Genomic DNA, 27,754 nt, shown 5'->3' with positions numbered 1-27,754 from the left:
TTTTCCTTCCTTAGAAGTAACCATGGCTACTGATCTGTTGTGTGACTTTCCTCTTCCACTTTTCTTTTTAACTACAAAAGGAAGCCTCCATTATATACTGCCCTGCACCTTGCTTTTCTCAAGTGAATTGTGTCTTGGGAACTCTTTCAAATGAGCAGAGGTATCTTTGTTTTATCCTTTTTGTTGGCTACATAGTGTTCCTTCATAAGGATGTACCATACTTCTTTAACCAATTCCCTGGTTGGCAGATATGTACATTGTTTCAACTCCTTTATTGTTCCATTGCTTCAGTCTGTGTCCTGTTACTGGCCTTTGCCACTTGTAAGTGGATACAGTCCTAGAAAAGGAATTCCTTGGTCGTAGGATATGTGGTTTTTCAGTTTAGACAAATACTTCCAGTCTGCCCTCCAAAGAGGTTGGACCGGTTCGTACTTCCACCAGCAAAAGTTAAATGCTACTTGAGTGTCCGTGGAATGTAGAAACGTACACATGGCATTGCAGGTTTCTAGGGAGAAGGTCTCAGCTTTTTCAGATTCCAAAGGGTTCCAGACCTCAGAAGTTGCTGAAAGCAGTTGCCCTTGACTCGGGCTTAGGGTGCCAGAAAGCCAGATGTCCTGTCTTGTGAAGAATAGCTCATCTGTCTTGGGTTCCTCACCTTGACACTGTAGCTCCTAGGGGCTGGCAAGACTTAGCTGGAAAATCAGAGCCTGTTGGAGGTGGAAGGGGTCTTTGGTCGTGAAGAGTTAGAGCCAGACAGGCCCTTGGTGACCATAAAGTGCGACTCTGGGGAAATTGAGGCCCAGCGAGGGGAGGGCCTCTCCCAGGGTCACACAGCAAGTTGGTGTGCCAGCAAGGACTAGAACTCAGGTACTCTGACTCCTGGTCCAGGACTCCTTTCCCTCTTTCCCACTGCCTGCAAGTTCCCCAAAGCAGTGTGAAATATTTAGTAAGCACCTATGTGTGCCGGATACAAGCATATGTTCAGTCCCACATTGTGGCTCCTGTTGATAAGTGTTGTGCTTCCTTTCAGACTAGAATCAGACCTCCTGGGTTTGATTCCCAGCCCCACCAATGAATGCTTATGTGTCCCTTAGGCACCTAGCCTCTCTCTGACCCAGCTTCCTGGTCTGTAAGGTGGGGTTAATAATAGTGCTTATCTCAAAGGCGGTTGGGAGGAGTACAGCAGATTAATACATATAAAGAACTTAGAACACGGGCTTCCCTGGTGGCGCAGTGGTTGGGAGTCCGCCTGCCGATGCAGGGGACATGGGTTCGTGGCCCGGTCCGGGAGGATCCCACATGCCGCGGAGTGGCTGGGCCTGTGAGCCACAGCCGCTGAGCCTGCACGTCCGGAGCCTGTGCTCCGCAACGGGAGAGGCCACAACAGTGAGAGGCCCGCATACCGCAAAAAAAAAAAAAAAAAAAAAAAACGAAAGAAAGAAAAAAAGAACTTAGAACAGTGCCTGGTACAAAGAAGTGGCTCAAAAAGTGCTATCTGAGTGATAGTCCCAGCACAACTGGTGGTGGTGGTCATGGAACAAGAGGAATTCTGTATGGGACTCTGGAGAGGGACCACCCTGGAAGAGGTAGAGAGTGACCCTTGCTGGTCACCGGTTGTCCCCTCTCATGCCTTAGACGGCACTTTTGTTTCAGGCACTGGGCTAGGCACACAGGCAACAGATTCACCATCGAGACTCCCCGCATACCAACAGAGTTCTAGAAAGGCCCTGAGAATTTATACAGACACCCGGTTTTTAACCTGGAGACATGGGTCCCAGAGAGTCTACCTCTGGACTAATGGGGACCCGTGGACCTCTACATATATGTGTGTTTTTCTGAGGTCAGTAGCTTCTCTCATATTCTTAGAGGGACCCCTGAGTCAAAAGAGACCCAATCATTTAGAGAGAGAGAGGGGGGGGGAGAGAGAGAGAGAGAGAGAGAGAGAGAGACACACACACACACACTCTCTCTCTCTCTCTCTCTCTCTCTCTCTCTCTCTCTCTCTCACTACCTTGGAGAAACCAAGGCTGGTTTCTCCCAGTCCTTTCCCTCTTCCTCAAGGCTGGGAGAGGGAAAGGACTCACCCAAGGTCTCACAGTGAGCTGGGATTGAACTGAATCAGAACCAGGTCCCTTGCCTCTGGTCTAAGAATCTTTTCCTGTCCACGCCAGAGAATCACAGATGTGTGTGTTGGTCTGGGGTTGAGGTAAGGTGGTGTGGCTCATCCAGCTCCTAGGGGAGTGGCCTTTACTTTGGTTCCCAGGCCTTTGGTAGTCCTCCTGTGGGTCATGTCCCTTGAGGAAACACTTGATGCTGTAGCAAAAGCCCATCATGCTTCTTGACTTGTTCTCAACCTTGGCTGTGGTAGGATCCCCGGCGAAACCCCCAGGCATACTCAGCTCCCTGCTTTCTTGGCTGGGATACACTGAGCACTTTTCCTCCGGGTACAGAAGCTCAGCAACTTTTATAGAAAATTTAGAAAAGCCAGACAAGCTTAAGCAGCTTCCACTTGTGTGAAAACAGCTGGCTGGGTTGGAAGTGATGTGTATATATATATATTCTTGTATGATTGAATCCCAGCTCATGAAAGGTCACAGAAAGTGGTGTACGTGTACTACGAGTATATGCAGAATGTCCCAATCAAGTGTGTGCATCATATTTCAACAGTAGGATGGGTAGACATCACCCAACATCTGTCTGGGTTTCTCAAGATCACAGATATTCCCCTTAGGTTATTAACTCTCAAAAGGACTTACATTTTATTGGGATGCCTGTGTGGGTTTGGGATTGTTAGACAACCTGCTTTCTGTACTTAATATACGGGGAACATATTCTAGGTCATCAAGTGCCCTCCCTGTGTTCTGCCATGGCCCTGTGATGTTGGGGTCAGGGTGTGGTTGGTCCTAAGGGGCTGGCTCTGGGCCAGGCTTCTCCCTGAGGTGTACTTCCCCTGTCTCTGGCTGCAGCTCAGCCCCGGCTCCTCTCCTCTCTGTTCCTCCCACAGCTGCAGAAACTCCTTCTCACCACGTCCTACCCAGCCTCGACCTCTGACAGCCAGAAGGAAGGGACCGCCTGGCGCCAGGCAGGCCTCAGGTCCAGAAGTCAGCGGCCTTGGGTCAAGGTATTTCTGCATAGGCCCCCAGACCCACCCAGGCCTCTGGGGGGGTCTCTGGGGAGGGCGGTGTGCACCTTTCCGCTCTTGTTAGAGGCCCTCAAGTTCAATCCACTTCCAGCTTCCCTCTTTGCTCATCACACAACCCTTGTCGCTGATATGCTGGGCACTGCTTGAGACCCAGGCCAGCCTGGGGTTCTAGAAAGAGCCTTGGGCTTGTTCATGTGCAGTTGACCCTTGAACAACGTGGGTTTGAACTGTATGGGACCACTTACACGTGGTTTTTTTTCAGTAGTAAATATTACAGTACTGCAGGATCCGCAGTTGGTTGAATCCACAGATGCAGAGGAACTGTGGCTGCTGAGGGCTGACTAGAAGTCATATGTGAATTTCCCACTGCGCGGCTGTTCTACCCCCTGCAACCCCCACATTGTTCAAGAGTCAACTGTACCTCAGTGTTCCAGGCACTGTGTTAGATGTTGGGTTAGAGCAGGGACAAGGAGGATGTGGCCTGCCCTCAGGAAGCTTATGCTAATTAGGTGACAGAAGGAAACATAAGGTCCTCACTGGTACCATGGAGGCCATAAGGAGCTTGGATTTCTCTTTGTGGGGAGCCATCGGAGAGCTGAAAGCTTATCTTGAACACCCAGGAGGGAAGCAAGTCCCTTTTCCTCCTTGGGCTCCATCTTCTGAGACTTCCAAGGAGAGGTTTTAGAGGTAATTTCCCAGCGTTCCTGTTACTCAAAGCCTGCACCCAGCCCTCCCCTCTTGTCCCCAGACACTGCTGCAGGGGACTGCTGTGGAGAGTCCCACCCCTTGGGGCAGAATCAGGATGGCATCTTTCTCAGACAGTGGCTCTGTGTAGGAGTCTGTCCCCTGCCTGGGCTCCCCTGGAGGGGTGGACCCTGTCCCTGTGCCCCCTTTCCCTACTTGTCCTGGCTGACCTCCCAAAACAGAGGTCCATCCCTCATGTTCCATTTTGTCAACAGGGCAGCAGCTAAGCTCCTTCCTGAGCCAGCCTGCCCTCTGGAGTGCTAGGGGGCACACCAGGGGCGTGAGACACCCTTGACAGCCAGTCTGGCCCCAGCAAAGAAACATTTGCACTGGGAGCAAAGCCCCTGTGTGGACCAGTGGAGGCAGATAAGGCTGGAGACAGCAGTCGGGTGGGGCTACATTGCAGAGCGCCCCTGGCCAGGGGGCCTCCCCTTTACCCCACAGGTACTGGGAAGATACCGAATTGTTCTTTTTCTTTTTCTTTTTTTAACAGCTTTATGGAGGTGCCACTTATATACCATAAAAGGCACCTGTTTTAAAAGTATGATTCAGTGATTTTTTAGTAAACTTACAGAGTCGTGCAGCCACGACCACAATCCAGTTTTAGAACATTTCCATCATCCCAGGAAGATCCCCAGTGTCCCTGTTTACAGTTAATCCCTGTTCCCACGCCCAGCCCCAGGCAACCACTAATGTACTTCCTGGCGCTCTCTGAAGGCTCCGCGCAGGGGAGTCGGGTAGTCAGAGCAGGGCTTTGGCAGTAAATCTAGAAAAGGCGAACTCCATAGCTAGGAGACCTGTTAGGAGGCTGGCCATTCCTTCATTCCTCATCCCCTGAGCACTGCTAAGTGCCAGGCTGGAAGCTGGGGATGAAGTGGTAAAACCTGGCAATTCTGACGATCCAGGTGAGACATGCTGGGCCTGGCCAGTGGCTGCAGGGGTGGGCAGCGGGGAGAAGCAGTGTGGGTCTCCTTCCTCACTGTGGTCTCTTTTCCTCTCCAGATGGACAGCGCCCAAGACAGGAAGGCCCCCATGATGCAGTCTCAGACCCGGAGTTGCACAGAGCTGCATAAGCACCTCACTTCGGTGCCGTCCTGCCCCCAGGCTAAAGCCCGCTCCCCTGATAGGGTCCTCCAGCCACCACCACCCCTGAGTCCCTGGGTCTCTGCCAAAGAGGATGAGGAGGCGGGTGAGGACTGCCTGAGTCCCCAGCCGGCTCCAGCCTCTCCCTGGGACTCCCCAGCACCGGGCAGGTCAGACCCTGGTGCCCAGGTTTCCCAGGAGGACATGCAGGCCATGGTGCAGCTCATTCGCTACATGCACACCTACTGCCTTCCCCAGAGGAAGCTGCCCGCACAGGCCCCAGGGCCAGACCCCCAGCCCTGCAGCAGCCCCGCCAAGCAGGTCAGACCCCGGCCTCGGTGCCAGCACCCTTCCAAAGCCACCTGGGCTGAGTTCTCCATCCTGAGGGAACTTCTGGCTCAAGATATCCTCTGTGATGTCAGCAAACCCTACCGCCTGGCCACGCCTGTCTACGCCTCCCTCACACCCCGAGCCCGGCCCAGGCCCAAAGACAGCCAGGCCTCTGTGGGCCACCCCTCCCCCGTGGAGGAGGTGCGGGTCGCGGCTTCACCCCAGAGCTCGGGGCCCAGACCCAGCCTGCGCCCGCTGCGGCTGGAGGTGAAAGGGCACATCAGCCGGTTGGGCAGGCTGCAGACTGAGGAGGAAGATGAGGAAGAGGAGGAGGAAGAAGAAGAAAAAGAGGAAGAGGAGGAGGAGGAGTGGGGCCGGAAAAGGCCAGGCCGGGGCCTGCCGGGGACCAAGCTGGGGAGGAAGCAGGAGAGCTCCGTGTGCCCCGTGCGGCGTTCCAGGAGGCTGAACCCGGAGCTGGGCCCCTGGCTGACGTTCACCGATGAGCCGATGGTCCCTGTGGAGCCCCAAGGCGCTCTGCCCTCACTGCGCCTGGCCCCTGAGGCCTACCACGTGGAGGGGGAGCTGGGCAGCCCCGCGGACGAGGACAGTTGCCAAGACCAGCAGCTCCGACGGGGACCCCAAATCTCAGCTCTGGAGAGCCCCTGTGAGAGTGGGTGTGGGGACACCGATGAGGACCCCAGCTGTCCACAGCTCTCTTCTGGAGGTAGTCGGAGTCGGTGGTCCGAGAGAGGGGGCAGGGCCAGGGTGTGGCAGACCCCACTGCCCAGGAGCCAGGAGCCCTGGGTTGGGCAAATTCCTCTCCCTCTCTGGCTCTCAGCTTCCCTTCCTATACAGTAGGCTAGTTGGGCAGATCTTCAGGAACCTCCTACACATCTCTGAGTTTCTCATCATGCATGGGCCAGGTGTCCTTAATGAACGAGGAGCAAGATGCCTGCCTTCTTGGCGCTTGTGTTTCAGTGGGAGAGACAGGCAATCAAAAAGTGAGCAAGGGGGGCTTCCCTGGTGGCACAGTGGTTGAGAGTCCGCCTGCCGATGCAGGGGACACGGGTTCGCGCCCCGGTCCGGGAAGATCCCACGTGCCACGGAGCGGCTGGGCCCGTGAGCCATGGCCACTGAGCCTGCACGTCCGGAGCCTGTGCTCCGCAACGGGAGAGGCCACAACAGTGAGAGGCCCACGTACCGCCAAAAAAAAAAAAAAAACAAGAAAGGAAAAGTGATTATAAATTGTGATAAGTGCTCTAAAGAAGACTTCTTGGGTAGCAATGTGATGGAGGGTGTGAGTCTATAAATTCAGCTTCACAATGAAGTGACATTTTAAATGGTAACAATAGTGGGGATAATAATACAGCAGTTATCTGTTATGCACTCCGCTATGCCAGGCTTGGTCTAAGACTTAACATGGATTATCCCCATTGATCCTCACAGGAAGCCCGTGTGGTGGGTGCTGTTTTAATTCCCGTTTTAAGACACAGAAGCAAAGGCACAGAGATAGCTAATGGTCGGTAGCCACTGGCCTTGGAAGCTGGAATGCTTCACCATTGTGCTACACTGATTGGCCAGAAGGGGTCGCCCTGGTGCCCATCAACTCTGCAGAATCAATAGATCTGCCAGCTGTTGATGTTGCTGAGTCTGGGGGAATGAAGGTGGATTTGAGTTGTTCCTGCCAGTCTGTAAAAGTGGCAGAGGCTTTTGGGTCACACGCCTGAAAGAAGCTGTGCTTGGTACCAATGAAGTTCAGAGGGAAACATCTGCTAGCCATGCCATGTTGGGGAAAATCTTATTTTTTTCTTTTTTGTCTTCTTTTCAGACTCTCCCAGGTGCCTCATGCTGGCCTTGTCGCAAAGGTAGATTTTTAGAAATTGTTGATTTATGACCCCAGGACACCTTATCTTGTTGGGTGTAGGGTGGTTCTTCAGCCCCTGAGCCTGGTCCTGTCCCCACACCCCTGCCCTCATTGCCATATGGGACTCTTAGGATCTGGGCTCCCTTGAAAGGGAGTTTGTTTTTAGAAGCAGGCCCAGGGGAAAGATGGAGAATTTCATGGGGAAAAATTGATAATGCTGTGTGGCTTTGGGCAAGTGTCTTCTCCTCTCTGGGCCTCAGGTGTTCCATCATAAAATAAGGAGGCTGACAATGCTTGTCCTGTCTCTACCTCCCTCAAGTCTCTCCCGTGTCTCCTAAAAGAGCTGTACAGCTTTGATTTCCTCCAACAACCAGGAGAGAGTTCCCCTGAAAATTCTCCCCAGGCATCGCTTTCGTGGGCAGCAGAACCAGGGTCTGGCACAATGTCCCCTTGCCTTCCTGCCATGCTCGGGGAGGTGGAGCCTGCTGCTGACTGACTTCTCTCCTTCCTGTGCTCCCCAGCCCCACTGGCGACCCTCCTTTTGGCAAGAAGAGCTTCGAGCAGACCTTGACGGTGGAGCTCTGTGGCACGGCAGGTGAGCCGGGGGCTCAGCTGGTGGGGTGCCCTTGGGGATGCAGCCCCTCGGGCAGTTAGGGAGTACCCCATCAAGCCTTCCTTGCCACCGCTGCACAGGCTACGCCGGGTCTTGAGCTACACATTGAGGGCGTTATAAGGAGAGTCAGGGCCCAGGCTCAGCTGTTTAGCTGCCAACAGTTGGCACATGACCTGACATAAAAAGAGACGTGTCTTCCCCTGAAGGAGCCCACAGTCTTATGTGGGCGACAGACTCACACCATGACAAGTACTGTTTGATATGTGCTTGTTCCAGAGACCGTGCAAGAGCTCTGGGAGCACAGAGGAAGGGGAAGAGTGGGGAGGGGCAGGATGTGGCTTGAGAAGATTCACAAAGTACCCAGAGCAGCAGGCATTTGAGCTGGGCTTGCAGGATGCGTAGAAGTTGGAGAGACAAAAAAAAAAAAAAAGGGAAGGGTATCCCCGGCCGCAGAATTGGCATGATCAGAGGCACCGAGGAGCGGCAGTATAGGTGCATCAGAGGAGACTGGCCACCCGGTGTTGCTCTGTGGCAGAACTGGGGGGTCAGGCAAACACAACCACCAAAGGCTGAGAGGAATGCCAGGCCGAAGGGGTTCGTCTAGATCCTGTGGGCTTCAGGAGCACCAGAAAGGAAGAGCTCTCTGGCTGATGCCCAGGGGATGATGGAGTCCAAGGTCAGTTGCAGGACCACTAAGGTCACTGTGGTGGTCAAATCCAGGTGGGAGATTTTACCTATGGTACCTGCCCCCTCTGCACCCCGGGAGACTTCAGAGGCATTTGGAATGACCAGTGGGAGGGCTCGTGGAATGGTTGGATGTGGAGCAGGAAGAGAGATCTTGGATGATCTGGAGGCTTTGGCTGCCGTTGCCAGACTACAGAAGGGATGGCAAAGGGCTTTCATCACATGCCAGCTCTGAAAAATTACTGATGGACTGTGTGAGAAGGAGTCCCAGGCTACGTCCAGGCTCAAGTCAGCAGTGCAGTGATCGATTAGTGATGCCTGCCATCCATTGGCTCTGGGGAGTGGTGACACATATGTTACTTCTCTGCCATCCCAAACTAGGGTTTCAGTGTTCCTTGGAGAAGTGATCTGTCTCTGCCTCACATGTGTTTCCTCTTGCTTGGGTAGGACTCACTCCGCCCACTACGCCTCCGTACAAGCCCACAGAGGAAGACCCCTTCAAGCCAGACATCAAGCACAGCTCAGGCAAAGACATGGCTCCCACCCCGGAGGTTCCCCAGCTCAGGGCCGCCGCAGAGGCTGCCCACAAGCTGCCAAAGAAGCACCCAGAGCGGAGCGAGCTCCTGTCCCACCTGCGGCATGCCACAGCCCAGCCAGCCTCCCAGGCTGGTCAGAAGCGCCCCTTCTCCTGTTCCTTTGGAGACCACGACTACTGCCAGGTGCTCAAGCCAGACGGCGCCCTGCAGAGGAAGGTGCTGAGGTCCTGGGAGCCATCTGGGGTCCACCTTGAGGACTGGCCCCAGCAAGAGGCCCCGCGGGCTGAGGCACAGGCCTCTGGCAGGGAGGAAGACGGGAGCTGTGATGTCGGTGGCCCCACCAAGGACAGTACGCTGCTGAGAGACCACGAGATCCGCGCCAGCCTCACCAAGCACTTTGGCCTCCTGGAGACAGCCTTGGAGGATGAAGACCTGGCCTCCTGCAAGAGCCCCGAATACGACACCGTCTTTGAGGACAGCAGCAGCAGCAGTGGCGAGAGCAACTTCCTCCTAGAGGAGGACGACGAGGAGGAGGATGATGAAGAGGACTCAGGGGTCAGTCCCCCTCGCTCTGACCACTGCCCCTACCAGAGCCCACCAAACAAGGCCAGTCGGCAGCTCTGTTCTCGCAGCCGCTCCAGCTCTGGCTCCTCGTCCTGCCGCTCCCGGTCACCAGCCACGCGAAGGACCTTCAGGTATGGATAGACGGGTGGCCTCAGGATGGATGGTGGACCCCTGAGGACCCCCCAGTTTCAGGATGTCAGGGGAGAGAGGAGCCCTGAAACTGGGGTTGCGTCTCCCTGTGTGGTCAGTGTCCTGGTCGGAGCCCCGGAGGTGGACTCCTTGGGGAGTTGTGGGCAAGTCCTGTATCCAGGCAAAGCCTGCTGTGTGGCAGTCAGGAGCGGCCCAAATCTCCTGGCCTCGGGGGAGGAAGAAGACCCACTTTCTGGCCTATTGTGGCCTGATATCTAAATGAACATGCCCCTTATTCATCTGTTTCTGTTTTTATATTTGTAAAATGGATAGGTTTTTGTGTAAACATATACAGTTAACCCTTGAACAAGGGGAGAGTTAGGGGCACCAATCCTCCCTACAGTCAAAAATCCCGTGTAATTTATAGTTGGCCCTGCTTATCCGAGGTTCCTTCGTATCCGCAGATTCAACACCTGCTGACAGTGTAGTACTGTAGTATTTACTGTTGAAAAAAAATCCCAGTGTAAGGGGATCCACAGAGTTCACATCCATGTTGTTCAAGGGTCAAAATACCCACACAGTGTAATACCTATGTGATGTTTACATGTGAAAGAAAGATTAGCATAATTCTAATCTATGTTCAAAAAAAAAAAAAAAGTACCGGGATTTAAAGCAGTGATAAGTTTTATTCCCATTTCTCAGTGCTGCTGAGTTGCACAGTGTCTTCCGGCAGTCAACCGCCCCCGTGGGAGCTCTTTTACCTTCGCACAGGGATGATGTGTCATGAGCCTGTTTGCTCTTACCATCTTTGCTCACTGAGCCGGACTGTAGAAGGAGCTGGTCCAGAATTCCGTGGGGGGCTGGGCAGAAAGAATGGAAGTTTGGCATATTTTGGTGGAGATAGATTGCTTCTCTCCCTGCTCACAGCAGGACCTGGCTCTTCCTGGGGGAGGCCTGAGGAGGGTGGGTGCAGGTCCCAAACCCTCTGCCCGAGATGCACCTGAGTGACCACCAGATGGTGCTCTTGGATCCGGAGCAGTGCAGAGTCACCAGGAGGCCTTGTTACCACGCAGATGGCAGGGCCCCACCTCCTGAATGTCTGGTTTTGTAGGTCTGGGGGTGGAGGTGGAGAATTTGCATTTCTAACAAGTTCTCAGGGAATGATGACGTTGCCAGAGTGCCATGCTCTGAGAAGCAGAATTCAGGTAATAGAAAGATAGCTTTTCTTAGGAAAATTCCGCTTTATATTTCCTTATCTATACCAGTAGCACTTAACTGAAAATCTGATTAAAAGCAAGGCCTCCTTTCCCCATTAAAATGAGCATAGACGTCTAACTGAGCATTCAATTTTAGGGGATTTGTGGACTCCCCAGACTCTAACGTGCTGAAGCCCTGAACTATCTGTCACTCGAAATGAATTTATTTTGAGCAATTTCTCTAAAAGCCCTTCTACGTAATAAGCCAGGACGATCAGTCAGAGCCATCTTCCGTCAGACCTCTCTGAGCCCTCCTTCCAGCTCCGTTCTCCTTTCTCCAGGGGTCGCTGTGAGCTAGCCCACCTGTGTTCTCATTAGGCAGTTTCCTCTGCAGCATCTGCTCAGAAGCTGCTACGGTTCTTGTCCTGTTGAAGCGCATCCCCCAAGGCAGGAGCTGGAGTTTCTCGGCCTCCTTCCCCTCCTGAGCTGTTCAGGGCCTGTACCCATGGGCTTGTCTGCAAAGAGTTGGGGGCCTCTCTTGAAACCCCCATGGATTCTCCTCTTCCTCTTCTCCCTTTTGGGCCAAGTTCAGGGCTGGCTTTCTCGGCCACTGGAGAAAGTTAATTGGTTAACTTGGTTCCTGCTCAGCTGCCTGGCAGAGCTGGGTGGCTGGTAAACCTGAAAAACTAGTCATCAGTCTTCTCCAGACCAGCATTTCTTTACCTGTGCTTCTGCTACCAAACAACAGTCAACAGGAAGCACTTTGAGCTGGTTTAACAAGCCCTACAGCACCTTCCGGTCACTCTCAGCTCTTCATGGGGGGAGGCTGCCAATTCCATTGCAAATGGATGATGATACTATTATTTTATAGTACTTTAAAGTTTGCAAGTCACATCCCTTTCCTTTACCCTATGTGAGCTTCACAGATGCACTTGGAAGCGTGTGTCTGCCTCTTATCCCCATTTTATAGATGAGGAAGCTGAGGCTCAAAGACGTTCAGTAGAAAAATATAGCCAGCAAGTATTGAGCTGTTCCTGGGCTAAGCATTTATGGGCATGTTCTGATTTGATCCTCCCAAATGGCCTAGGAGGCAAATACAATTGATTCTCCCTAGTTTACAGGTGAAGAACTGGAGCTGAGGTGGCTTAAGTAGCCAGCCCAAGGTCACCAGCAGGGAGGTGGTAGAGTCAGCATTGGAACGCTCTCTGACTCCGGAGCCCCTGCTCTCATCCTCTGCTTTATTCCCAAGGACGCAGACAGCGTGTGGCCGAGTTGGGACTCACCCACGCCCCACACGCCTTGCTGCTTCCACTCCAGCAGCCTGGCCCTCAGGAGGAGAGGGCAGTGTGCAGACAGTCAGGAGGGCGCAGGCGCGCGGCACCCAAGAGCCTCTCAGGCTGTGCATCTGGGCTGACTGGCCTGCTGACCCCCAAGACCTGGGGGGCTGTGATGGCTGCTGGGGCTGCTGCCTGGCCAGGCTCCAACCACTGGAGGGAGAGCAGTGGGTCTGGAATCAGCAGACCTCCTGCTAGCTCTGGCTTCCTTACTTTTTTAGCTTTGCATGAATTTCATACGGAACCTGAGCCTCAGGGTTTTCATCTGGAAAGTGGGAAAACATGATACCTCAGAGGATGGGTTTTTTTCATTAGGTCAAATACCATAAGGAAGCGAGAGGGCCTTTCCACCCCCATTGGCATAGAAAGGTTCACAAGGGTTATGATTAGCAAAGTGGTGGTTCTCAGTGATCTCGTCCCAGAAGCTGGCAGAAGGTATGTGTCAGTCACGTGTTCAGACCCACAGGCGACCCCGGGCGGTCACCGCTGAGGGGGAAAGCCGGGCTCCCTCAGGAGGGCCTTCTCATAGTTCTGCCCTCACTAACGAGTCCGAAAGAAGCGAAGGAAGCATCCCTTGCCTCCTGAGCAAGCCCTTCCCCCGTCCCCCTGTGGTTCCTGCCGAGAGTGAGTGCCTCTGCTTTGCTTGTTCACTGACAGATGTGAGAGCAGAGGGTCGTGTTCAGACAGAACGCCAAGTGCCCGGCACACCAGGAAGCGGCGGGAAAAGGCCATTGTAAGTGAAATGGGGCCCCAGAGGCCAGAGTGAATGGGGATGAGCAGGGGCGTCAGGAAGTGCTAGGGCTTCGTAGACCTGAAGCCCTTTGAGGTCACCTGTGGCCTGCAAGAGGTAGTTATATTTCTCTCATTTAAAAAAGCACAGGGGTCACCAAAGGGCATCAAAGGTGGCACCGTGCAAAATGCAGCCAAGGGACTGGCTGGGAGGTGTGCAGTTGGTGAGCACGTAGGGCTCAGCATCAGAGGCTTGACAGGGCCCGGGGGACAGGCGGTGATGGGGGAGCAGAGCCGGCCCTGCTTCCACTTCGGTGTGACCGTCAGTTGCTCCCCAGCTTCCCTGAGCCTCAGTTTACTCATCTGTACACAGGGTCCCCCGGTGCGAACGGGGCTAAGGGACCAAGAGAGACTGTCCCTTCCTCCTGATCTGTCTCCCTAATCTTCTCCCAGAGTTAGTCCAGAGGCCAGGCTGTGCCTGGTGGACCCACTGCAAAGCACCCCGTAGGGAAAATTCATCAGGAAGCTGCGGTGAGGATCTGGACTCATCTCCTCCACTTAGAAAGGAGGGAAGGGAAAGTAAGACAGAAGCACGAACAGACAGACAGACTCTCACTGGATTGTCCACCTCCCCCCCAGCATGGTGCTTCAGGGAAGGGAACACATGAGGCATGCCTACCCCAGAGGTACGCATGCAGCTGTCTCGAAGCAGGTACTTAAAACCATGTGGAACGTCTTCTTGGAATCCATGTGTGACCATTCAGCAGTTGTGACATGCCCTGTTCTAGGTGCTGGATGACACGAGTGAACGAGACAAACAAGGTCCCCACTTCCCATGGTTGGGCCAGAAGGGAGAGAGAGACAACAGACTCATTAACAAATCAATAAACACTGTAACTACAGATTGGGAGGTGATGAAGTTAATCGTGTCATGACTAAAATGTCTGAAACAGTCGTGTTTTGACTGGTGGGGCTGATGTATTTATATGGTCGTCTAGGAGGGGCATCTTCAAGGAGCTGGGCCCCAAGGGATGAAAGGAGCCAATGAAGCAAAAATTCTGGAGGACAGTGGGGCAGAGGCAGGAAAGAGCCTTGGGAATTCAAGGTGCCGGAGGAGGCTGGGAGAGGACATTGCTACACGCAGCTGAACCTAGGCCATCCTAGGGAGCGTGCACAGTTCCTGTGACCGTACAGCAGCGCCCTGCTGCGGGCCCTTGCTTTCCTCCCTGCCCTCAGTGGCACAGAAGGGGATGGCTGGAGAATCACAGGCCTTAACCTGTTCCGGAGAAAGCCCATCTAAACCAGAACCTGGTGATTGTGCCCACAGGAGCACAGCTGGAGTTTCTCCAACAAATCAAAGCCACTCTTCCCATAGCTGTGGCTTTAACTTCCAATCACAGACGGTAGAGGAGGAGGGGAGGTTCCAGCTGGGCTTCCCCTCTCCCCTCCCCCTGCTGGGCAGTTCTAGGGGCCTGGCACCAAGCTCACCTGAAGGTCACCTCTTGGTCACAGTGTCTACACAGTACCCTGGCAAAACCAAAGATGATGGTGGCTCCAAGCCCTATGCCCCTGTCCCATTGCTTTTTTCCCAGCCCACTCTAACCCGTAGCGACCTGGCCCCCAGTGCTCGTCCATTACCATCCTCGGACCTCCCCCACTACCAGAAAAAGTCAGACTCAGAACAAATACAGAAGCCACTCAGTGTGCAGTTACATCAATAGTGACGGCTCCCTCTCCCGTCTGCGCCCAGTCTCTGCTCATTCCCTTCAAGTAAACAGCTGCTTCCTTTGGGGCCACTTCCCCATCCGATGCTAAACAGCCCCCTCCTCTCACAAGGCAGGTCCTCTGGGATAGTGACTGTCATTGTCCTCTCTCTGACTCCAGCCCCAGCTGGTGTCGCTTGCTTAGCCAGGTGATGTGGACTGGGGACGAGGACTCCATGGGAGCCCGCCACCAAGGGGGCTCCAGGAAGCCAGGCAATGATGACGGGTCCCTCTGTGTCCCCCTCGGGCAGGGTGAAGGCCGCGTGGTGTACGTTCGAAATCTCTCCAGTGACATGAGCTCCCGTGAACTGAAGAGGCGCTTCGAGGTGTTTGGCGAGATTGTGGAGTGTCAGGTGCTCACGAGAAGCAAGAGGTGAGTCAGGCTCTCGCAGAGGAGGGGAGTGGAGGGCACAGAGGTTCCAATTCAGGTCTGGAAGCATAAAAGATGCCTGAGAAGATTTGCAGAACAAATCTACTGCCAGCTCAGGGGAAGGAAGGACCGGTAATCATCATGCAACCCAGTAATAGCAGGGAACATGTACTGATATTTTGCTAAAGTGCGAGCCAATTTCCATGCATTCTTTTTTTTGTTTAGTTTTTTTTTTTGCGGTACGTGGGCCTCTCACTGTTGTGGCCTCTCCCGTTGCGGGCTACAGTCTCCGCACGCGCAGGCTCAGCGGCCATGGCTCACGGGCCCAGCCGCTCCGCGGCATGTGGGATCTTCCCAGACCGGGACACGAACCCGTGTCCCCTTCATCGGCAGGTGGACTCTCAACCACTGCGCCACCAGGGAAGCCCCTCCATGCATTCTTTTACTTAACTTTCCAACTTGCCTGTGATGTATGCACTCTTACTCTTTCTATTGCTCTCCTTTCTGGGGAGCTCAGACAAGTTAACTGAATAGCTACCTAGTGGCAGAGCCAGATCTGCAGCCCATGTGTCAGCTTCTGGTTTTCCATCCTAGACCCTGGTACAGGGCTGCAAAAAGCTCCTGGTGGCTGAAGGCACGCTTGCATTGCAGTCTTACTTCGCTGCAAGCCCCACGCTGCTCCATCCCTCTGTTCCTCTGCAGCTACGGCCCAGGTATCTCACTCACCTGGGGAAGCAGTGTTTCATCTGTCAGGGGATCTGCAAGAGTAGGTTGCATATAAATGCACAACTTAGATGTCAAAGCTTTGTCGGTTTTGAAATAATTCTAAAGTATCTCCCATTATACTTGCAAACTAAGTTATTAAGTTTTTAAAATTCTAATTTAATAATAATTTTCAAAAACGTCAGCGAGAAAACAGTTTCTGCATAAGAATCATTACACATCTCACATCCCTTAGGGTGGCTACAGAAAATAACAAGTGTTGGTGAGGATGTGGAGAAATTAGAACCTTGCGCACTATGGGTGGGAATATAAAAGGTGCAGACACTGTGGAAAATGGTATGGAGATTCCTTAAAAAATTAAACATAGAATTACCATTTTATCCAGCAATTCCTCTTCTGGGTATATAATCAAAAGAATTGAAAGGAAGATCTTGAAGAGATATTTGCACATCCATGTTCATAGCGCCATTATTCACAATAGCCAAGAGGTGAAAACAACCCAAGTGTCCGTTGACAGATGAATGGATAAACAAAATGTATATGCATGCAGTGGAATATTAGTCAGTCTTAAAAAAGGATGGGCATCAGTCCTGTCACATGCTACAGCATAGATGAACCTTGAAGACATTATGCTAAGTGAAATAAGCCAGTCACAAAAAGACACATATTGTGTGATTCCCCTTACATGAGGGATCTAAAGTAGTCAAATTCATAGAAACATAAAGTAGAATGGTGGTGGCCAGGGGCTGGGAAGAGGGAGTATAGGGAGTTGTTGTTTAATGGGTACAGGGTTTGTTTTGCAAGACGAAAAAGTTCTGGAGATCCATCACACAAACTTAACACAACTGAACCATACACTTCAAGATGGTAAATTTTATGTTATGTGTTTTTATCACAATTTTTTTAAAAAGTCATTACACAAATAGACCTGTTTTAAGTTCTGTGCAGTCTTCAGGATGTCAAATGAAGATAACCTGTAAAAACAAAGCAATCAAATTAATCTCTAAGGAGAAGGGTCAATTTGTTAAGATTTAAAAAGCATGCATGAGTCTCAGACATTTAAAGAATCAGAAGGGTCCCAACTTTGGCCTGGTTCGGAGAGGTGTCAGGAAATGTGATACAGCTGAGTGTTTACAAGGCATCTGCTGTCCCTAGGCCTGTGCTAAGTAGTAGGAGGGTCCACATGGTCGCTGTCCGTGAGGAGTCTGTCTGGCAGATGGGTAGGTCGGGGTTCGTTCTCTTGTTGTTTGTGGAACTGATGAGTCAGGGGTAGAGCTGACTTTAGGTCCCCCTCACCTCGGCATCCTTCTCAGGCAGGCTTCCCTCCTGGTAGCAAAGTGGCTGCCTCCAGCTCTAAGTTTGTCTCCTCCTCGGGGAAGCAGGAGTCTCCCTCACGGTTCCAGCAAAGACGTGGGATGGAGTCTTTGGGGTTCTGCTTTGGCTGACAGGTTCATCCTTGAACAAATCACTGTGGCCAAGGAGGGCCACCGTTGTGTGACTTACCCTGGCGCCCTGAGCCCAGCTGAGCACAGGGCGCTGTTGTCAGAGGAGGGGGAGTAGAGGCTGAGCAGGCAGGCACGACACGTCTCCCATGAAGGATGAGATGTGTACGGAGTACCATCGATCTCAGGGAAGGTGAAGGCCAAGTTAGCAGCCAAGGAAGGGCTGGCTGAGGCTGGCTTTGAAGGGTGCGGGACTGGTAGGATGGGGGCATAGGTGTGGCAAATCCTAGAAAATGGGAATCCTGAGGGAAATAGAGGAGAGTGTGAAGAGGATCAGCGTCTGTGGCGGGAGGCCTGAGTGTACTTCCCTGCTCTGCCACCTGTCTTTGGGCAAATTCTGAACTCAGAGCCTGTTTCCTCACCCCAGAGGGGGAGATGACAACAGCCCCCCATCACACGGGGGTCTGAAGAGCGTGTGGGGCGATGGGTGGTGGCCAGCCCCGGGCAAACATGCAGTAAATTGCCTGCTCTTACTATTACTCCGTTGTGCAGGTCAGCCCCGTGACTGTCATTGTGTCTATCAAGGGACCATGCGAGACAGTTATGGCGTCATCGTGGCTTTCCACTCCTCACCTAGTGGCGGGTGGTCTGACGATGTCAACCAAGCTGGCCCAGTGACACGCTCCCCTTGTCCTCTCCCCCCCAGAGGCGAGAAGTACGGCTTCATCACCTACCGGTGTTCTGAGCACGCCGCCCTCTCTCTGAGGAACGGCGCTGCCCTGCGGAAACGCAGCGAGCCCTCCTTCCAGCTGAGCTACGGGGGGCTCCGGCACTTCTGCTGGCCCCGCTACACTGACTACGGTGAGTACGTAGGCCCCGCACATCCCAGTCAGACCCAAAACGTCAGGGGCAGTGACCTCCTTTATTGAAACCTAAAGCCCCCTCTGGACACGGCTCCCACACCCGGACTCCCCTGTGCTGGTGAGTATAACTTGGCAGCCATTTGGCCCAGAGGCTGGCCTCTGGTGCATCTTGTCCCGTGCCAGGACTGCTACCAAAGAGATGAAGCCTCTCGTGGCCTCTTGGAAGGTCCAATCTCGTGTTCACAGCCACCTGGCAGAACCATGGCTCCCGTCTCTTTGACCTCACAGGGCCAGTAGCTGACCTGCCCCCTTGAGGGGCATCCATGGCGGCCCCGACAGGCAGCAGCCTTGTCCATTAATGGGTCGCAGTGAAACTATTGTCACCATGCCTAGCCGTCTGGGGACAAGTCAATGAAGAAGGACAAAGTACCATTTAGGAGAGAGTTCTTTGTAGGGGAGAGTCCGGTGCAGCCTCCAGAGCGCAGGGCTGAGTGTCAGGAGACCCCGGAGGCGCCCGGCCAGGCTGCACTCCTGACTGCATGTCCCCCGCGGGGACCCAGTTCCCTGGCCATGCGCTGAGGGATTCATAGTTTCATTGGCTGCCTTACGTGACCTCCGCACTGGTTTCCTAATGGGCAAGAAACTGTTAAGGGAAGTAGAATTAGAGGCTTTTAAAGGAGCTGGAAAGGAGCTCTGGGGGACTCTGCTTCAGACCTCCTCATCCTACAACCAGGGCGGCCGAGGCCCTGAGACACTGCTCACACGACAGAGGTGTCCCAGCAGGAGGGCAGAGCCCGGAGCTCTCTGAGGCCTCGGGCCGCATCCGCTCTGTGGTGCTGACCCCGGCGGCAGATTTCCTGGTCCGCAGGCCTTTCTGAGCTGCTCGCTGCCTTCCCCTCTCACTGCCTCCTCCACCCCCACCCAGATTCTAATTCAGAAGAGGCCCTGCCTGCGTCAGTGAAAACCAAGTACGAAGCCATGGATTTTGACAGCTTACTGAAGGAGGCCCAGCAGAGCCTGCACTGATAACAGCCTTAACCTTCGAGGAATACCTCAATACCTCAGACAAGGCCCTTCCAATATGTTTACGTTTTCAAAGAAATTAAGTATATGAGAAGGAGAGAGAGGGAGTGCGTGAGAGAGAGAGAGAGAGACTTGGAACTGCTGTCCTTTTAAAACAAACAAAAAAATCAATGTTTACATTGAACAAAGCTGCTTCTGTCTGTGAGTTTCCATGGTGTTGACGTTCCACTGCCACATTAGTGTCCTCGCTTCTGACGGGTTGTCCTGGGTGCGCTCCAGACGCTGAGTCCGTCACCCGCCTCCCCCTCCTCCCCGACCGACGTCCCCTCGTAGACGTGCAGCTGTGTTCACCATACCATTTCTTGTCTGTAGTGTGTGATGATGAAATCGTTACTTGTGAATAGAATCAGGATTATAAACTCATTTTTAATTGAAGAAAAAAAAGTATATCCTTAATGTATTTATGGCTCAGATGTACTGTGCCTGGGATTATTGTATTGCTTCCTTGATTTTTTAACTATGCACTGTCGTGAGGTGTTTGCCACTGAGCTGCACTGCTCCCTTTGCCAGAACGCCCCAGAGGTGCTGGGTGGCCGGAAGCCTGGTCACCGGGGAGGTGTGGCATGCAGCCACAGCTAGGAGGAATGGAGAGAGGTTTCTGGGCCTCTTCTGCTGAGCGCTGCCTTGTCTCTCATTGAGCAAGTTTGGGTCCATTTACAATCAGAGCCCTCATCTGGTGTCCAGCACACGCTTAGGATTTGTGCCTGGCCATGAGTGCTCAGATCCTTGCGGACCTTGGAAGGAAGGTGGGGTGAGCTGTGTTATTCCTGTTTTCCAGGCAGTGCCCCAAGAGGCGAAATGACTTGCCCAGGGTCCCACGACCAGTGAGACTACAGAGGAATGGCCCAGCCCGGGCCTATCCTAGGGTAAAGAGGCAAAGTTGCAAGGACTGGTAGAGGTGGGTTCAGCTAAAAAGGACAACAGGCTAGACGCTTCCAGGCTCATTTTGTGGGGGTAAGTCAATGGCTGCCTCACCAGCATGGGGCAAGTTTAGGCTCTGGCACCAGTCTTGATCCAAGGGGTCCTGTGGTTTGCTTACACCTGTGGACAAGCCATCACAGCTTCAGTGACGCATCTGGGGTGACACAGAGAGGCAACCTGGGAGCGGTCATTCATCCTTTTAGGGCCAGTCACCAGCCCATCCTCCTTCAGCTTGACTTCCCTTTTCTTCACCTATAAAGTTGTTTTGGTGGCATGGGGCAGGGGGAGCAGGAGGGAGACATGAGGGATGGGGATGGTGGACAAGACAATCTCCAAGCTCCTCTCCGACTTAGAAAACGTTCATTGGGCTTTACTTTAAAATTTGTGTTCTTGAGTGATGTCAAAGCCATGTCCAGCTTGGATGTTCTGCAGGTGCCTTGGGGGCCGTTTGTGAGGGAGAGCATGGCCAGGCAGGGTAAGAGTGCATTGCTTCTGCTTCAGACAGAGTGGCTCCAACTTGGTCTCTTTCACACATCAGGGTTCCTTGGGAAATTTTTGTGTTTAAAAGAAAAAAAAAGAAAAAAGTTCCTGCTGCTTAAAAAAAGTTTGAACTTGACTCATTTAACTAAACGAGGTGATTTAATCTATTATTAACGCCGGGCCTAGTTCTTTGGGAATTGGTAGTTATGGGGTTTTGGTTTGTTTGTTTGTTTGTTTTTGCGGTACACGGGCTTCTCACTGTTGTGGCCTCTCCCATTGCGGAGCACAGGCTCCGGACGCGCAGGCTCAGTGGCCATGGCTCACGGGCCCAGCCGCTCCGTGGCATGTGGGATCTTCCCGGACCGGGACACGAACCCGTGTCCCCTGAATCGGCAGGCGAACCCTCAACCACTGCGCCACCAGGGAAGCCCTGTTTGTTTGTTTTTAAGATTATAAAATACCTCAGTAGGTTAACTGGGCCGATGAACCTCTCCTGAGAGGTGAGCATACTCCAAGCCCACAGAGAAGGTTGGAGGAGACAGGTGTTAGAGGAACAGGGAATTTGAGTTCCTGTGTATCAAGTCACTTCACCTCTCTGGGCCCCAATTGTCTTTTCTGTGTAATGAGCTGAGGGGAAGAATTAGGCAAGCTGATCTCTAAGGTCCTTGCCAGGTCTGATAGTCTTAGCTTCTCCTAAGGTGGTATCTAGCAAATACATAGTGGCATATGGGCCACTACTCCCACGTCCTCGGCCAGTAGCAGACATAACTAATCAACCACAGTACTCATGTTCTTTGAGCTTGGTCATGCTATTAGAATCCTCAACACAGTGTTCCGAGCAGCCATTACTAACTGATAAAAGTTTAACCTGTTTAACCTTCTGGTCTAATCTTTGAATGGTTTCTGTTATACAGAACTATATGGTGGCTGGGTTTCATGCTGGCCCACCCCTGATCTATGAGAGAAAATTCTCCTAAAGCCCTTCCTTGGCACAGGACTCCGAATACTACTCCGACACTCTCCCGCTTGGGGGTGGGGGCCAAGTGGAATACTGGGCAGGAACATGTTTGGGGAAGGCAGGGTTTATGAGGATGGACCAAAAGGGGACTTTCCACAGCACGGACCTGCACATTCTAAATTCCTTTTATAGCTGTTCACTGCCTAGCATACAGTAGGCACACAATAAATGGTTACGGAATAGAATGGAATGGAATAGAATTTAAATCCACCCGATGCCTCCCCTAAGTCCTGATTTGCACCAAGGAGTAAACTGAGATTTCATCCTGTGGAAAAAGTAGGAAGGAACTCTACATTCAGAGTCTGGAGAACTGGGTTGAGTCCTGGCTCTGCCAAAAACTATCTTTGTGACTTTGATAAGTCACAGAGTCCCTTCCTCTCCCTGAGCCTTGGTGTGCCAGAAGGAGTCTAGATGATCTCTAAGCCCCTCCTATTTGCTTCTTCCTTGATTGCACTAGCCTAGAGATTCTACCATGAGAAGATGGTACCTTAGGGTAAAGAAATGCAGATTTTTAGTGAAGGACAAGTCTGTCCCCTCTTCTGGGTCAGCTGAAGCTGCCCTTTCACTTCAGATTAATACAAGGCACTTGAAGGTAGTTAGACATTGGCTCTTGAGTGTAGGACTGGGACGTGATATGCCTAAGGTCGGGGCTGGGGCCCGCTGATGGGAGAGGGTGCCTGCCAAAGGCATCAAGAAGTTTCTTCTCTCCATCCCGTACATAAAAGGCTGCAAGTTCTAAAATTGACCAACCCTGCAGACAACCTCCATCCAGAGGACTCATTCGGTGCTCTGTATTATTTACCAAGGAGACTCCAAGGTCTCTCCAGGACAACTAGTCAACCTTGGTCTCTTTCCTACCAAATTAAGGAGTAACCCAGAGGGAGCAGCTGCCATTGGCAACCATCTCATTGTAGCTCTGTCCTAGTATTTGCTCTTGATCATGTTTACATGTGATTGCCATAAAAGCTTACAGTAGACTGTGTTGGTAGCCACCCATGCAAGGCAGGTTGTACTGTCCATCTCTGTGCCGTGCTGGTGTTTTCCAAATATGTCCGATCTAAACGCTAAGTGGAATTCTTCCATCTCCTTCCTCAGTCGGTACAGGCTGAATCAGAATCCTCACTCCTGGGGGCTCTGGTTACTGAAGGAAAATGCATCAAAGAGGTAAAGAATATGAGTGGATGGAGTGCAGCTACGGCGGTGACCCCCTTCCCCCCATCATACCTTGCCCCCCAACCGGAACACTGCTTTGAGACCCAAAGCACCAGTCAAGTGTCTGCATCTGCTGTGAGTTCTCACAGCCTTGCGTGTCAAATGTGCCCAGCAGAGAGGCGGGGCTTCAGGGGTTCCAGGGCGGGAAGAGGAAGGGAGGAATGCTCTAAGCTGCGAAGACTCGGTACCCAGGTCCTAATGTGGGAAGACATGCAATAAGAAATCTTTCTCGCCTAAAGCCTGTGCTTGTTGATGTTTGGAGAGCGATTCTTTCTAGATGTATGCAATGTACGTACTGAGGGGGCAGGGAAGGCATGACAGTGCAGCCCTTCTGCAAGGATGGCTTGGAACCCTATCCCAGGCCTTAGGTTCAGTTGAAATGACAGCTGAGCCTGCAGCTTGAGAGGTGGGACATCCCAGCTGTGAAGCAGAATCAGCCCCAAAGGATTTGTTGATTTGACTCACTGACGTCAAAACTGCAGTATTTTCTTACCATTTGAGATTTAGCAGTTGTCTTCAGATATGACCAAGGCAAGAAATTGAATGTACAGTAGCAAATAAAGTGAACCTAATGGTTTCAATGGCCAAAGAAAAGGGATCCTTCCCATTGGGGCAGAAGGAAACTGGTTTGTGCTTACGTGCAATATGTTTAAGCTGGTCCCCAAGTCCCTGAGACATTTGCACACATAGATGGGCTCCAGGGCTGTCTGCCAAGTCCAGGGGTACGGGGTAAATGGAGGGAGAGCTCGGGAGCTGGGAAACCCTCATGCATAGTGAAGCCCTTGGCCCAAAACAGACTTCAGGTGGAGGGCCCCTGGGAGCCGGCTGTAGAATGTCCAGGAAAGTAGGCAGAGGCTAACTTTGCATGGAACCAATAAAAGCACTTTGAGAAAACCACAGCACTTAGCCTGGCTCCGTGTTTCTACACTGGCGAATATGGATCTCCTTGGGCTGCGTGAGGCATTCTCCTGGGGACTGGAACAGGGGATCAGGAAAGGGGCTGGTGAGGGAGGAGAGAGCAGAGATGCCTTTCTAGGCATCAGCCACAGGAGAGCCCATTCTAGGGCCAGCCCTTTGCTGGCCTCTTTGTTGGAGGCCCTAAAAATGGAGTGGTGCTTTTCGATCTTGGTACCTATTTCTGTAAAAAAAAAAAAAAAAGAAAGAAAGAAAGAAAGAAAGAAAGAAATCAACACAGCTGATTGAAATGGGTTAGCAGAGCAAGTCATTTATCTATAAGCCATCTCAAAGTGAGAAACCCAGAGTTTCTTGCTTGCTATGTGGTCTTGGGCCACTGTTTCCTCATTTACAAATGGGAATATTGGATGGAATGGGCACTAAAGTAAGTCCCTTTCACCTCTGATAGACTCAGATTCCCATCCTGGAGCATCGGGAATCCATCACTAACCCACGAGACCAATTCCATTCTCTGACTGCCCAGCTCACATTCAAGGTGAGAGTTCTCTGCAAGGTCACCAACCCGCGGTGGATTCAGACCCACATGGTCCTGGCCGAGTTACCTTATCTGAGGAGGCCAGCTCCTCAGGACAGATCTAAGCCATAGTTTCTGGTGGGGTGGTGAGAAGTAAACCCCAGCTTGGCTAGGTGGCGATGTCGAGTCTCACAGGAGCCTCGTCATTGTCCCCGCCGAACAGCTTTCAGTCCGAATGTTGTGACCACTTGGCTGTTTCTCTCTTGCTCGCAGACAATACTAGCAATACACTTGTTTTTTCAAAACAGCTTAACGTAGGCACTTTTCACACATTTCTTTCAAATGATTGTAAAACATATGGGGCAACAGGAGGCATGGATCACACTGCATATGTTTAGGGCAACTTTTGTTTTTTGTTTCATTATAGCAGCGGTGACTGAGGCTGCAAGATCGGGGGACAGAGTTTTAGGTACTCCATTTCATCAGAATGCCTTGCACATTCAGAAGCAGCACAGAAATCCAACTGCCCGATCTGGGGGCTCGGAAAATAGGGTTTTGTAGGTGGTCATTCCCTGGGCTGTGCAACAGGGTCTCAAAGACATGTTTTATAGCCAGAACCCCCTCTCTGCTGTACGTTTTGTCAAAGGATCCTCCAAGCCTCCTTTTTCACTTTGCCAGCCTTGCTCATGGGTGACTTTTGAAGGGACTGGTCATCTTCCACCTCAGCACTTTGCCTTATCAACGTCTAGCCGCCATCTAGTGGCCAAAGACTGTATCTACCAGCTACCTAGATGGAAGGCAAATAAATCCTTTTGGCTACCTTGCTGTCCAACACCAACTTTGGGAATGAAATGCAAGGTCATGAGCAAACTGTCTGTGTGTTTAGAGCACAGTGTAACACCAGTCAGAAGCCCCAGAAGCAGCCACGCAGACTGAGAAGTAACACACTAGCTATCCTGTTGGCAGCAGAGACAGGAGTGGGCCCTGTGCCCAGGTGCCCAGGAGGGGTTTACTGTAACTGCAATACTGGCAGCGCAGCTGCTGACCTTGTTAAGTGAACCTCTGCTCTGTGCCCCCCACTGGACCCTCGGGACAAGCAAAGAGGTTGAGTGTGAGGATTCTGGGGGGGGCCTGGCCATGGCCTTTGGTATGGTCCACCGAATAGCCAAATAGATTTTTTTGTTTGTTTGGTTTTGTATTTCAAAATCTTGTCAGATGTTTTTGTGTTAGGAATAAAAAGTCATAAACTACTCCCAACTTTGTTTCTGGAGGAATGTTCTGATTCCAATGGAAAGAGGTTGGAAATCTCGAGGGGTGTGTGGTCAGAGTGGTCAGTGGACCAGGGAAGTGGACCACTTGGATTTCCAAATGGTTTCTGGGGAAGGTGACCGTCCAGAAGTCTGGCTCAGTGCAGTCTGCTCCAGAAATTCACACCCACCCCCTTCACCTACTTGTGCCATGGTATTAGCATTGGTTTGGAGCATCTGCTTCTTCCAGAGGCAGCTGCTAATGTCGAAACCAACACAAGATTCCTCTTCCCAACCCCAGGTTTCTAAAGAAACAGTGTCTGTAGCTAGCCTTAATCGACTGGGCAAGGTGGTCCCTGTGGTCCCTTCCAGCATTTCCAAATATTGGACTCAAATCCTTTTCTCTTAGTGTGACCATGCAGCCTAGAGAATTCTGAGCAATAGGAAGCCAGGGCTTTCCCTGGCTCTGTGACAGGGTCAAACCAGGGAATGGCTAACCTTGTGAGGTTTGGGCATCCCCAGGGGTACTACTGTAGGGGGCATTATTTATTAGGAAGCTCAACAAGGTAACTACAGCCTGGGGTGCGTGAGCGCAAGGTTGTGTGTGTGTGTGTGTGTGTGTGTGTGTGTGCGTGTGTGCACGCCTGTGTTTGTGTGTGTGTGGAATTACATTGATGCATTTCTTGAGAAAGGTGCAAGAATTTCACCTACACAGAGGGACACATCTGCTTTGTTATTTATAATAGAAAGCTAAAATTTAATTTTTTAAAGGACACTGCTGATGATTGAGAATCAAGTTTTTAGTTTTGCTATTTTTTTTAATTGGTAGAGGATTTTTTATATATTTTTTCCATTTTGTTGGGTTGTGTCCTTATTTATATAAATACATTATCCGTGAGGGCAAGGAAGAAAACTTCTTTGCTTTTAATTATTGTGGTTGTCATCGTCCCCATTTTATTTCTGGTGTGGTTTATCTGTCTTATCTTCTAAATGAGAAAATGTTTTCCTGTATTTGTACATTGTCAGATTCTATAGTTTCATAGATAATTTAACCAAATTGCTCTATGTATTATTATTCCGTGAGTATAAAGTTCTATTTTAACGTCTGTAAATACTTCAGAACTGGCTTCTTTTCTCAAACTCCCACTGTGGAGTTATTGTTTACATCACAAAAACTGTAGAATCTCTATGCTCATGTACTGTAAATAGTGAAGTGATCTGCTTATAAATAAACTTAACAAATACACTATGGAGATTAAAAAGAAAATACCACCCACAGCCCTGCCCAGGTGTGTCTTTCTTTATTGGTCCTACGTGCTCGTTGAGGGTCGTGCCAGCTACTAACTGGGAAAAGGATTCTAGTTGCCGTGTCATCTCTCAGAGGAGACCCCAGTCCAGGTGTGCCCCTCGCTCACTAGTCCTTTCTTCATAGCACCTTTTGTGGATCATGATAAACCATTCAGACTTGCCTCACATAACATTGTTCCATTCCCTTGTTTTGGTATATCCGCTTTTTCACACAAGCACACTAAATATATGTGCTCAAAGAGATATTTTGACATTTTGGTTTCAGACAAAGACAGTCACCAACTGATGAGTAGGAAACGGTTTCTGGTCGGAGGATATGGAAAACTTGAATTGTGTGCCATATTTGGGTGAACTTGAAACATTTTCCTTTGCTCACTTACTCCCAGTGAGAGCAGTGAAGAGTGGCATCTTCCAAGACTTTCCGTCTTGCATGTGTGTGCTATTGCTGCGGAGTTGTCCTGTGTTGGGCCAAGATGACCAGGCCTTAACACCTGGCATGGATCAGTCACTGGGTGCAGGCCACCACCCTTGGGCAACTGTCTCCCTGCGGATGAGGTAATCCCCGAAGGGGCTGACACCGAGGGCTGTCTGCTGACAGCACTCATCACTGCTGGGAACACAAGTCTTCAGTTGTAGAAGGGTAACTGAGGACATGGGAAGAGACGTGACCCAAGAATCGGTTCACCTAACAAGCTGGGCGCGTGCGAATGTTTCAGGACTTCAAGCAGTACTGATTGTTCTGGGCACTGACCCACGCATGTCCTCAGTATAATCGGGGACATAAGGAAATAAGGAGGTGCATTGATTAGATGTTCAAGGAAGGCACAGCCTGCGCTAAATAGAACTCTTTGTATTAGATAAAGTTATAAGTAAAGTACATCTAGCTCTTAAAATGTGCTTTGAATTACAAAAAGTATAATAGATGTAAGATAAAGCTTAAATAAATA

The 27,754-nt window shown here is 51.5% G+C and overlaps 1 protein-coding gene across 4 annotated transcripts in view; it reads left to right on the top strand.

Annotated features, from left to right (window-relative positions):
- Positions 1 to 27,475, top strand: part of PPARGC1B (PPARG coactivator 1 beta) — a 114,869-nt gene extending 87,394 nt beyond the window's left edge. For 2 of the 4 annotated variants that reach the window (XM_082620582.1, XM_082620584.1), the window contains 9 exons: positions 3,005 to 3,121; positions 4,889 to 6,023; positions 7,128 to 7,164; positions 7,685 to 7,758; positions 8,908 to 9,691; positions 12,877 to 12,952; positions 14,963 to 15,084; positions 17,953 to 18,107; positions 19,035 to 27,475. In XM_082620582.1, coding sequence (XP_082476708.1) covers positions 3,005 to 3,121; positions 4,889 to 6,023; positions 7,128 to 7,164; positions 7,685 to 7,758; positions 8,908 to 9,691; positions 12,877 to 12,952; positions 14,963 to 15,084; positions 17,953 to 18,107; positions 19,035 to 19,135 — 2,601 coding nt within the window. In that variant the 3' untranslated portion in view covers positions 19,136 to 27,475. Of the gene's footprint in view, positions 1 to 3,004; positions 3,122 to 4,888; positions 6,024 to 7,127; positions 7,165 to 7,684; positions 7,759 to 8,907; positions 9,692 to 12,876; positions 12,953 to 14,962; positions 15,085 to 16,959; positions 17,227 to 17,952; positions 18,108 to 19,034 lie in introns of those variants that run through there. The other 2 variants (XM_082620583.1, XR_014294001.1) reach the window with 2 other exon arrangements.
- Positions 27,476 to 27,754: the final 279 nt, after the last annotated feature.

The sequence above is a fragment of the Mesoplodon mirus genome (assembly GCF_964341445.2).
Source record: "Mesoplodon mirus genome assembly, chromosome: 5".
Classification (NCBI taxonomy): domain Eukaryota; kingdom Metazoa; phylum Chordata; class Mammalia; order Artiodactyla; family Ziphiidae; genus Mesoplodon; species Mesoplodon mirus.
This window is presented reverse-complemented; position numbering and strand designations above follow the sequence as displayed.